This window comes from Zeugodacus cucurbitae, chromosome 3, assembly GCF_028554725.1.
Source record: "Zeugodacus cucurbitae isolate PBARC_wt_2022May chromosome 3, idZeuCucr1.2, whole genome shotgun sequence".
Taxonomy (NCBI): domain Eukaryota; kingdom Metazoa; phylum Arthropoda; class Insecta; order Diptera; family Tephritidae; genus Zeugodacus; species Zeugodacus cucurbitae.
Genome location: NC_071668.1, coordinates 22,903,903 through 22,916,950, shown reverse-complemented (window position 1 = coordinate 22,916,950; position 13,048 = coordinate 22,903,903). Strand labels below are relative to the sequence as shown.

The following is a 13,048-nucleotide window of genomic DNA, read 5'->3' as shown; positions in this document are numbered from 1 at the left end:
CAAAATGGAAAATGGGCGTGGCATCGCCCACTTATATCTCAGGAGCTACTCGACAGATTTCAATGAAATTCGGTATATAATATTTTCTTGACACCCTGATGCCACGTGTGGAAAATGGATGAAATCGGTTCGCAACAATTTTGAAGTCCATTTGATCCCTTCACTTTATAAGATATACGTAAGGAACCAATGAAGATAGCGAAATAAAACTTTACACAAATACTGTATACAATATAATCCGTGGCATCACTTGTGAAAAAATTGTCGAAATCGGCCTATAACTTTTCAATGCCCCGGATATCAAATATGAAGAACTCAGTGGCTTACGGTAATTTTTCACCGAAAATATCGATAAATCTCTCAGTTATCTCAATTTAATTCAGAGGAAATCGTTTTCTTCTAATAGTGTGTCTCTGTACCAGAAATGGTTAAAATCGGATCATAACTTCCCCTAGCTCTCATATAGCTAATTATAGGATTTTCAAAAATACGACGGGCTTAATGGCTTATAAATAGGCTAATATATGAAATATCTTAGCCAAATTAAGTGAGCGTATACTCTCAGATATAATGTATGTTGGTGATGAAAATTAGTGAAATCGGTTCAGGAATTACCTCAGTCTATATACTATATATGATGATTTTCGTTTTTCTATTGGACTTTATGCCGAATATATGGGTCAAATTGTGTGTGTGATCTTAATAAAAACATAGTAATAAATTGCGAAAGTGTAAAATGTTGGGTTGCATTCGAACTTAGCCTTTCCTTATGATAGGGGACTTGTGTAGGTAACTTTCAACACAATAAAGGAACAATTCCATTCCATTAGGGTTAATTTAAGGTTAATTTTTTGTAGAAACATGCTTTTAAGAACGAAATTTAGAATTTATTAAACATTGAAGATTATGTTAATATTGTACAATACATGTCTGAGAAAGTAAAGACTTTACTTAGCGGTTTTCAAAAACGCAATAATATCAGCGCGGTCTTCAGACTTCTTCAGACCGGCGAACACCATTTTTGTGCCTGGTATGTACTTCTTGGGATTCTCCAAGTACTCAAACAATGCGTCTTCAGTCCAAGTAACACCTTTACTCTTATTGGCATCCGTATATTTATAATCACCGATTGAACCGCTCTTTCGTCCAACTACACCATGCAGATTTGGTCCAACCTTATGTCGTGCACCCTTCTCAACCGGATGACATTGGGAACATTTCTGCATGAAAATTTTCTTTCCGTTCTCCGCATTGCCAGCTGGAACACCCATTACGTAAAATGTTGCGCTTCAACCAATTTTTTATTAATCTAAAAAGTTGTTGATTAGAAAGAATAATTGGGGAAGCAAATCGAAATTTGTAATAAGAAATTCAAAATTGACTTTTTGTGCACTTACTCATAAAATACTACGGCGTCACCATCAAATGAAATGAATTTCCAAATATTTATTCAAAATAAATTTTTAACAGCGTTGCCGTATATTATTATTATAATAAAAAATATTCTTAAAAGTAATTGTGCTCAATTTGGGGTAAATATTAAATTGAATAAAAACCAGTAAGATTGGACGATTATCAAGAATTTAATTTTTGTAAGGGCTTCAGGTTTATTATAAGTAAAAAATCCGATACATATTCCAAGGTTATTTTCTGTAGGAAGTAGGCGTTATATACTATATATTAGAATTGGTTTGGTTCTTTAGATATAGATTATTAAACAAAAGTGGCCGATAACATTTTCATAACCAAAATTTTAACATGCCCTTATTATCCGCCCCATCTAAATTCAAAAATATTAGTGTTATTTATAACAAGTAAGGAAAGGCTAAGTTCGGGTGCAACCGAACATTTTATACTCACGAAATTTATTGATATATTCTTATTAAGATAACACCCAATTTGAAAATCCTATAATTAAGTATATGAGGGCTAAGGGAAGTTTTGACTCGATTTTAACCATTTCTGGTACAGAGACACACTATTAGAAGAAATAGATTTCCTCTGAATTAAATTGAGATATGAGAGATTTACCAATATTTTCGGTGAAAAATCACCATAAGGCACTGAGTTCTTCATATTCGATATTCGGGGCTTTGAAAAGTTATAGTCCGATTTCGACAATTTTTTCACAAGTGGTGCTACAGATCATATACAGTATTTGTGTAAAGTAAAGTAAAGGAATAAGATGGAGTTAAAAATTGAGTTATATGGGAAGTTGTCGTGGTTGTGAACCGATTTTATCCACGTGTTATCAGGGTGTCAAGAAAATATTATATACCGAATTTCATTGGAATCGGTCGAGTAGCTCCTGAGATATGGTTTTTGACCCATAAGTGGGCGATGCCACTCCCATTTTCCATTTTGTATACAAATCTGAGTGCTGCTTCCTTCTGCAATTTCTTCTGTAAAATTTAGTATTTCTGACGTTTTTCGTTAGTGAATTTACCCACTTTTAGTAATTTTCAACCTAATCTTTGTATGGGAGGTGGGCGTGGTTATTATCCGATTTCAACTATTTTCATGGTGTGTGGTGGGGCACACCGACTGCAGAAAGTTTAGTTTATATAGCTTCATTGGTTTGCGAGATATATACAAATAACTGATTTGGGGGCGGAGCCACGCTCTCCTTCCCCAAAAACTTTATTTATGGATTAGTTATGACAGTTATATAACCCTATATCTAACTCGTTTAGTTTTATGACTTACAAACAACCGTTATGTGTTTGTTGCGAGAGTATAAAAAAGTGAGTAATATTTTTGATCTTGAAAACAAGAACTAGTTTACATATATGTAAAGGATTGTAGTTTGGATATACGAATATTTTCCTCAACCACTATAGCTTAGAGTTTCCTGGCAGACTGCGTGACTTTGTCACTTCATTTAGCATTCGGTTACGTACCCATTATGCCCACTCCTTATCATTATATTATTGTGTGTTTGTATGCGAATAACCGTAAGACGTTTCGTTTCGGTTTTCTTTGGAAATATTTTTTATTACAAAGTCGACCTTGAGGTGTGCTTTGTTGAATAAATACATATATATTCCCATAATATACACACATGTGTACATAATTCTATATACATATACATACATATGTACATAATTGTATATAAATATGTAACTCATAGCATAGTTAGCCTAAAGTGTGGAAAAAATTCTACAAGCCAGAAAATATATACAAAATTAGAATTCAGATAATCATAATCAGAACTAAACAAAGAGTTTAAGGCACTTAATTAAGGTTGGGTTGAAAAAGCATATATTTATAAATAGATACATATGTATACATAATTGAATATTATATTTTTTATATATTACTTATCATAATTTTTGGTCTTGAAAAGAAAAATACTCCAGGGTCAGCATTTTTATGATTTAAAAGAATTGCACATAATTTTCTTGGTTTCTTGGTAAAGTGTACTCTGGAGCTGACTCCGCAACCTTTGAGAGATGTTTTTATTGAGAATTGGATTAAAAATATGATTTGTATTAATATCTTTTCATAATAAGCAAAGGGTTAAAATTCCATTTACAGTTCTCTGTATAAAAAAATTTCTATCCCAGATGTCTATAACAAAAGTTTTAAATCCGATTACGAGTGGAGCTACGATTACGTAATATTTTTATACTCTTACAGTTTCGCCGAACTAGGCTTAATCGCAATACAAATACAAATCATGCCGATGTGCAAGCTTTGATTACTGATTTTCTTGTGTCATCAAAGCAAATCTTACTAAAACAATAAGCTTTCATTTCTCACGAAGTTTCTCATTGCAAACAACTCGCACGCTATGACATAATTTTATTGCAAAAGATTTCAGTTTGAATATATAATATATGATACTCGTTTTTTGTGAGATGAACTAATAAAAAATATGTACTTCTTTATGTAAATATTAACATATTCCAGACAGCCAAGCGGCTTTAAAATCACAAAAGTCTCTAAGACTGGTGAAGGAATACCTTGAGCTGTTAATCGAGCTAGCTTCTTATTTTACCATAAATCTGCAATGAGTTCCAGGACATAGCGATATTCCAAGTAACTGTGAAGCAGACGAACTTGCCAGATTGGGCACAACGTTACAATTAGCACCCGATAAAGAAGGAATATATGTACATGCCTTTGGCCACTTGCAAACGAGTAATCGACAAATATGTTATAGGGTTGGCTGAGTCTCAGTGGAAGCAATCCTTGACTTGGGACGATATAAGAACTCTGGTCGGAGTTCTAACTGGACATCGTTTGATTGGGAGACATGCCTGCAGATTGGGGTCACCATACAAAGATTACTGCAGAGGCTGTCAAAAAAATAAGAGAAGAAGAAACTGTATCTTCTGTGCGGATGCAAAGCTTTATATTGGCAAAGAATGGCACCTATCGGTCGTGGTTTCCACGACGATATCTCGGAAGTTGCACAGATACAATTTAATTTCATCAAGACTACTGAGTGGTTCAAGGAGGACATGGTAGTGCGAGAGGATTCCAGTCCCGGTGGTAACACATTGGGCCTCCTAAAGCCTAGGTGCGTCGTTTGACATCTACTATACCTACCTATGTAATTACACAAATACAAGTTAGTTTAGTACAATATTTTTCTAAAAATACAGTTTTGGGAATGCTTTAATATGGGCTAAGTTCTAGTTTAAACTAGCATTTTATAAGATCTTTAATTTCATTTAGATATCACAATTTGACTTCTATATTCGACATAAAGTTCACTAGAATAACGAAAATCATCATACATATATGGTATTTAAGGGCTGGAGTAATTCCTGGGCCGATTTCACCAAACTACAGTATTTACGTTTGAAAATCTGTATATGTGGTATATGGGGGCTGGAGGAAGTATTGGCCTCATTTTGCCCATTTTCGGCAGCGAGTCTCACTATCGTAAGGAAAATAGTCCGCAGAAATTCCATAAAATATCTGAGAGATTTTCCAATATTTTCGGTGAGAAATTATCCATAAACAGTGACGTGCGATATATGAGGCCACACATTCAATGCAGTATTTGTATTGCAATGCGATATCTTCAATGGTACTTGAAGGGGTCATCACATGGGACGGGCACAAAATATCGATTTTTGTGTTTTTTTTTTTCAAAAAATTTTTCTTAACATGTCTAGAATACGGTTGTAAAGAGAAATTCGAAAATGCGAAGTAGTTTTAAAGATACAGCAGTTAGAAGCGCTGAGTTAGTAGCTGGAACGCGATTTTCACAAAACGGTGTTTTTCAAACTTTCCTCCTTCTTATCTCACAAACGGCTTGACCGAATGACATGAAGCTTTTATCAGAGGAAATCCGTATTGGCGTTTTTTGGGTACAAGGCGTGGTTGTCAACAGATTTTACCCAATTTCCATGCATACAATTAGGATGTCACGAAAATTGTGTTGAAATTGGTCGAGTAGTTCCTGAGATTTTTAATAGCTTATCGATCGAAACTCAATTATCGTTACTTACTTTTATTCGAAAACTATTACGTATTAACCTCGAGCTAATAATATTTACAGATTTATGATAAAAATAATTCAATTTCTGTTACAAACAAGTTCATTTATGTAAGTTAGCAACTTGGTCTCTATAGATTAAGTAAATGCTGAAAAGCCAAAAGTCCGTTAACTCCCAACGGGTCGCAGTGATTTCAAGTGTTTAAAGCTTTACATTAACTTTTAAAATCCGAAATAGCGTTAGCATTACTACAGAAATTCAATAAAAAGCTTTAAACATATATACATATACACTCACTCACTTCAAATTTAAATGCCTTCTATGGATCGTGGGTAAGAGATTTTGTGAGGACGCCTGCAGACTACGTATACAACATAGTTGAACGTGCAACCTGATATTCTACATAGAATCGCTGCGATTTCATGGCGTGTCTGCAACGAATATGTAATGAAGGTCTAATGACTGCCGCGACTCTAATTTATACGCGTCCCGCATTTCATAGCGCGCCCAGCAACTGTGCTGTGCTGTGCCGTGCCGAGCCAATGGGAATGAAATGCCAAAAACCGAATTCAAAACTCGGCTGGAAAGTGTTATGGCAAATTAAAACTTCAAACCATCGCTAGACATTTAAGCATAAATCATTGGAAAAGCAATCACCAATTATGATAATTAGTCATTTACGAAAATATACACTCACACACGCTGACACACATACATACATACAAAGTTTGGATTTATATATGTATAGATATATGTACATATGTATGTGTGTGTATGTATGTACATAAGTGGGCATATGTAAATGCTAATAGGTGAAATATAGCGTATTGATTGCAAGTGGCGGGCGTGCATTGAGTAATCGGCCAAAAATACTTTTGTGCAACCGCCAACCAAATGTAAATGGAGTAATAAAAGCAAAAAACTCAAAAAAATAAAAAATCTAACAAATTTAATGATTTTCAAGCGAACAGCACCGCGCACATTTGCACACAAGAACTAATTTTTCGAAAAACATTTTTATGATTTTTATGCTTGTAACGACACAAAATGTGGGACAGTCCGCCGTGCTCCACGACGCTCACGCGCGCCAGCTCGATTTCGGGAGCTTTTGCATTGAGCAACCGAGTGTGAGCTATAAAGTCTTTTCTTTTCGTCGGCGAGACCATGTGGTGTTGTTGGCGCTGTTGAGATGGGTCGCGCGCGTTTGTTGGTGTTGCAATTGGAATGATGTCACTTGATGGACGCGTCATTTAGTTTTTTACATACTTGTTTATAGAGAGCGAGGAGGGGGAGGTGGAGTGTTTAGAATAGATTTATGTGCACGTTGAGATTGATAATTTATGAACGCTTTTGGCGCTTGATTATTGAAAACGGCAATTAATTAAAGCGTAAATAAATAAAGTATATTTTTGTTGATGAAAATCTTAAGGCCAATTTGTAGAAAGTACGCAGTCAATTTTTTTGGTTGATGGGCATATATACACACATATCTTTTCGTATGTATTCTTCGATAGCTATTGTCGTAGGTCTGATATGTTGTAAATAATTATTACAATCAATTAAATAGCAGTTTTTCGTAGCGTGTATAAATACATAAATATTAAATTGTATGTAGATATGTATTCCCGAAATAGAGAATCATCGAAAAAGAAACCAATAGTGCTTTATATGTATGTATATAGTGATTGAGATTACAATTTATATACATTTTGAGCACACCTCGTGTGTACCATATAATAATAATTCATATTACCATCTGGTAAATATTATCTAGCCAACAGCAATATACTGATTATTCTCATAAAGTAATGTTAATTGCCCCAAAAATTATATAATGAAACAGTTAGTGCTCATGTATATGTATGCATATAAATACATATGTATCTGTGGCAATTTGTTAAATTAGCCTAAGTCGATTTAAGTTAATGATGACAATTTGAGTAATTTTGATTAATTTAACTTATTTTCGAAATATTTTGATAAAAAAAATCTTACAAGGAGAAGTTTTAAGTAAATTTTAAGTAGATATATGAATAATTTATTTAAATTTGTATGATAAATTAGAATGCCTCCTTTAGCCAAATCTGATTCAAGCTACTTAAACAGTTTCAGATATATTGCTAAAATAGCCTCTTCACTACAATATCAACTAGTTAAAAACTACATTACAACTAGTATGAAGCACTTGCTCAACTAGTTCTCTCTGTATCGGCTCTCCTTACAAGTAAGCTTGCCTTTTTATGTTTGAATGTCCCATTGAATATGATCAAGTAGATGTTTCGTGTGAAGGAGAGATCGGAACGAGAAAGACACTGGCAGCGAGTACACGGATTTCGACAAGCGAGAATATTACTGAGAGGATGCAATACCAAAAGATTTAGGATTTTAATAAAGCTCCCAAGGAGTAAACTCAGGGTACAGGTTAGACAGGACACTGTAAGCTCAAGAATCACTTATATAACATGTGCGTAGTCTAATAGTTGCCGCTCCCGAAACATGGAAGCGGAAATTCCTCTGCATCTGCTACTAGAGTGTGTGGCATTTCGCAGGGACAGTAGTAGTATGTTGGGGCTTTCATATCCAATTGAGGAGCACGTCCAATCCCTTACTTCCAACACTATACTGCATTTTTTCGAAATACTGGGACTAATGGTGTCGTTGTAGGTTTCACGCGAGGGCACAATAGCCCAAAGGTCGGAGTGCTCATCTCATATTATTCCTATTCTATTCTATTCCTATAGGACTTCATAACAATGCCAATATTATAAGAGAATATAAAATTAACAAATAAAATTATTAAAATACAAAAATGCCTTTATTTAAAAAAAAAAATTCAAATTAAACAATTAAGGAAAGGCTAAGTTCGGGTGCAATCGAACATTTTATACTCTCGCAATTTATAGATGGAATTTTGTTAAAATAACACGATTTGACACATATAATCATCAAAAATAGTATATAAGGTTCTGAATTCAAAATTTAGTTATATGGGAAGTAGGGGTGGTTGTGAACCGATTTCGACTATCTTCCGACCGTTTCATCAGGGTATTTAGAAAATAGTATGTACCGAATTTCAATAAAATCGGTAGAGTAGTTTCTGAGATACGGTTTTTGACCTATACGTGGGCGGACGGACAGACATCGGGATTTCAAATCTACTCGTCACCCTGATCACTTTGGTATATATAACCCTATATCTAACTCGTTTAGTTTTAGGTGTTACAAGCAACCGTTATGTGAACAAATCTATAATACTCTCTTTAGCAACTTTGTTGCGAGAGTATAAAAACAGCAACATTATTATGCTTAAAAATTATGTAAACTAAATATTTCTCAAGTCCCTTAGTTTGATTGAATTTCAGATTGCATTTTAATAATAAAGCCCTTCTCGAATATATTATTTCGACTATAAGACTTCTTAAAACTCTTTAGTTTTATACTCTTGTTGTGATAAATTGTTGTTGTAGATGTCTTTTAAAAAGGACAAGGCTTATCAGGGTTTCAGAGGTTAAAATTAAGGGTATTTTTCCAATTATTTTTAAATATACATATACGGTCATATATTTCATTTAATTAGTCATTAAAATAATTCCATATATCAAAGATACATATTTAAAAAGTATTTTGAGATACCGATGGTATCTCATCTCTCTTGATGTCTAAAGAAAAAGCTCTCGCCCAGAACAACATAACTAATTATTGGCTCATCTCAACTCAATAAAACAAAAACATTTCGATAGTTCATTGATGAATCTAAAAAATATATGTATATATTAAAATTCGAAATTTTAAAAGAACTTTGAACAAAAAAACTTTTTTGCTTAAATTTGCGCCATATATTGGCTCGAAATAATTAGTTATAATAAAAACAAAAATAAAAGGAAATTCTTCAAACGGAAAAAGTTCGGATCGGTTCAGTGTAGAGTATATTCGGATACGACGGAATTTAGTTAATGACAGAATTTCGTTGTAGTCGCTCGATTTCACTATTGTATTTATTTTAAAAGAATAAAACTAGAGATCAACTTGTGTCTTGTGTAATACCTCAACTTAGATCTCTTCATACAAACATAATTACTTGAAAAGTCGCTCATGTTATAAATCTAAATGAAATGCCTCAAAAACAAACCAAATTCGAAAACATAACGGGTGATTTTTTTGAGGTTAGGATTTTCATGCATTAGTATTTGACAGATCACGTGGGATTTCAGACATGGTGTCGACGCTTGCAAATCATTGAATTTTATTACCAAAATCAGTGTTCGGTTCGAAATGTGAAATCCGCTTTTTTATCGACAAATTTTGTTCAGCGATGAGGCTCATTTCTGGTTGAATGGCTACGTAAATAAGCAAAATTGCCGCATTTGGGGTGAAGAGCAACCAGAAGCCGTTCAAGAACTGCCCATGCATCCCGAAAAATGCACTGTTTGGTGTGGTTTGTACGCTGGTGGAATCATTGGACCGTATTTTTTCAAAGATGCTGTTGGACGCAACGTTACGGTGAATGGCGATCGCTATCGTTCGATGCTAACAAACTTTTTGTTGCCAAAAATGGAAGAACTGAACTTGGTTGACATGTGGTTTCAACAAGATGGCGCTACATGCCACACAGCTCGCGATTCTATGGCCATTTTGAGGGAAAACTTTGGAGAACAATTCATCTCAAGAAATGGACCCGTAAGTTGGCCACCAAGATCATGCGATTTAACGCCTTTAGACTATTTTTTGTGGGGCTACGTCAAGTCTAAAGTCTACAGAAATAAGCCAGCAACTATTCCAGCTTTGGAAGACAACATTTCCGAAGAAATTCGGGCTATTCCGGCCGAAATGCTCGAAAAAGTTGCCCAAAATTGGACTTTCCGAATGGACCACCTAAGACGCAGCCGCGGTCAACATTTAAATGAAATTATCTTCAAAAAGTAAATGTCATGAACCAATCTAACGTTTCAAATAAAGAACCGATGAGATTTTGCAAATTTTATGCGTTTTTTTTTAAAAAAAGTTATCAAGCTCTTAAAAAATCACCCTTTACAACCTATGAAGCAGACGAAGAAATACGTTAGAAAATGAAAACTAAGATTTGCTACATCCATGTATAATATAATATGTTAACCCTGTATATATATTAAAAAACTAATAGCCAAAGGAAATTTTCGGATATTACACAATCAACTTGCTACGTTATTTTTCCATAATGTCCTCGCAGACCTTATGCAACTACTAGTATGTCTATGAAAGATTATGCAACTTTTCAGCATGGATACATGTACATATGTATGTACTATCATAGGGGCGAAAATTCGTTTTGAACACTTTTCCTTTTTAGGACGAGGTCGCTGACTGTCCTTCAAAATATATATTTACATACATGCAAGAAGTTTTATGCATGTGTTGGTATTTTCACTTAAACCATTACTTTGTACATATGTACATGGTATGCAAACTGCAGAGCGCAGCTTTTAAAATCCACAACATCCCTTATTAGTAGTGTCCTCGCAGCTGAGATGCTGTGCAGTTGCGCACAAATGTCCTCGAAGAGTATTTATACTAAATGGTATAGATTATTTCATGAAAATTTAGCATTTTAAACTAATACTGCGATTCGATTAATATTCATTATATTAAGAATTAAGATATTTAGGTAAGAAGACTTTAAATATGATTTTAGAAAGATATTTTTCTGAATTTCGTAAATCTTAAGATGTTCTCTGCATGAGAGTATATCTGAGTTTGAAAAGCTGCTCATTCAAATCATTCATTATTTCATTAATTAGTGTTTTTTCTCTCATGCTGGTAACCCTGGCATGAAAAGTTAAATTTCTTAATGAACTTTCATTAAAATCTAAACGGTTTTTTTTATACCCTGAACAGGGTATATTAAGTTTGTCAGGAAGTTTGTAACACCCAGAAAGAAGCGACGGAGGCCCTATAAAGTATATATATAAATGAGCAGTATGTTGAACTGAGTCGATTTAGCCATGTCCGTTTGTCCGTCTGTCTGTATATATACGAACTAGTCCTTCAGTTTTTAAGATATCTTTTTAAAATTTTGCAGATATTATTTTCTCTTCAAGAAGCTTCTCATTTGTCGGACCACTATATCATATAGCTGCCATACAAACTGAACGATCGGAATCAATGGCTCGTATGGAAAACTCCCGTATTTTACTACATATCTTCACGAAATTTGGTGTGAGTTATTGTTCATAGAAATAATTTAATCTCCGAAAAAATTGTTCAGATCGGTTCACTATAGCATACAGCTGCCATACAAACCGAACGATCGGCATCAATGGCTTGTATGTATGTATGGTATCTTCACGAAATTTGACAAAGAAATGCACCTGTGAAGGGTATATTAGCTTCGGTACAGCCGAAGTTAACGTTTTTTTCTTGTTTTAATTTTTTTCGTAAAAAATTTTTTGGATTAAATATTTATATTTTATATAAAATATATTTATATTTTTATATTTCTAAATATTATAAAAAGTTTTTATATAATATTTTCTGGTTTTTTCTGAATATTTGAAGAATTTTCATAGATTTCCAATATAATTTTTTCCAATAATTTATTCATTGCATTTTCTCTGGATTTCTCTCAAGTCATTTATTTTCCAGATTTTTTTTCTAAAATTAGAGACTATAAACGATCCTACCAAGTGTTTGTTTGCAACTTGCTAATTTTCAAATTTTTTATATAACGAATTTTCATTCTTGGATTATTTTATATAACCTGGAAGGTTAACTTGTCATAATAGTTGCTATGTATATCATGTAAAAGTTTTCATTTATATATACATATATGTAGGTATGTATGTATGTATGCACCTTTCTGCATTTGTTTGCACTACCCACGGTTAAATGCAGTTATCTTCAAACCCTAATGAATGAACGCTACTTATAAGTGGCTACGAGTACATAAAAAATATATCTACAAACCAATTTACAACAATATACAGCCATGTGCATGTATTTATGTACTTACATACATATATATACATAAATATGTAAAAGCTTATGTTTGAGTGGGACGATTGGGCAATGTAATACGAATGTCAACAGAGAGTCCACCGCCGAAAAAGCGCTCCAACACAACAAATGCTGAGCACAAAACTATACAGTTAAATGTAGAGAGCGCAACTAACAATAAACAGCTGCGCGGAGAGCACAAAATTCATAGTCTACCTTGGAGGTGAACGAGGGCGAATAGTCAATGTTGCTGCTGCTGAGACTTGCTTACTAGCGGTACATATGTATCTGTTAAGTGTATTTGTATGCTTTGAAGTGATGCTTTCGCCGTTGCAACTACTGCCCTAGACTTTTGAATGAGTGCCCCAACTTAGAATCAGAAAGTAACAGATTTCTTGTACACACACAGACATACATATATATACATATATACATACATATATATACATATGTACACCACAATTTTATTGCAGCCACCACAATTGCCTTTCTTAGCGTTTTGCCTATTTGTTGTTGGCCTTTTAGCTGCAGCAGCAGCAGCAACAACGCGTTGCTCACATTGCTCGTGTGTATTAAGAGAGTCACCGCAAACGGTGGCAAATTCGTGGGGCTTTTTGTTATCGCCA

At 34.0% G+C, this 13,048-nt stretch overlaps 1 protein-coding gene across 1 annotated transcript; it reads right to left on the bottom strand.

The window, feature by feature from the left end:
* Positions 1-865: 865 nt before the first annotated feature.
* Positions 866-1,477, bottom strand: LOC105216649 (cytochrome c-2). Its single transcript, XM_011191246.3, has 2 exons — positions 1,398-1,477; positions 866-1,309 (listed from the first exon to the last, which is right to left on the bottom strand). Exon 2 carries the CDS (start codon positions 1,269-1,271, stop codon positions 948-950), a length of 324 nt encoding a protein of 107 aa, XP_011189548.1. The 5' UTR covers positions 1,272-1,309; positions 1,398-1,477; the 3' UTR covers positions 866-947.
* Between the last annotated feature and the right edge of the window lie 11,571 nt (positions 1,478-13,048).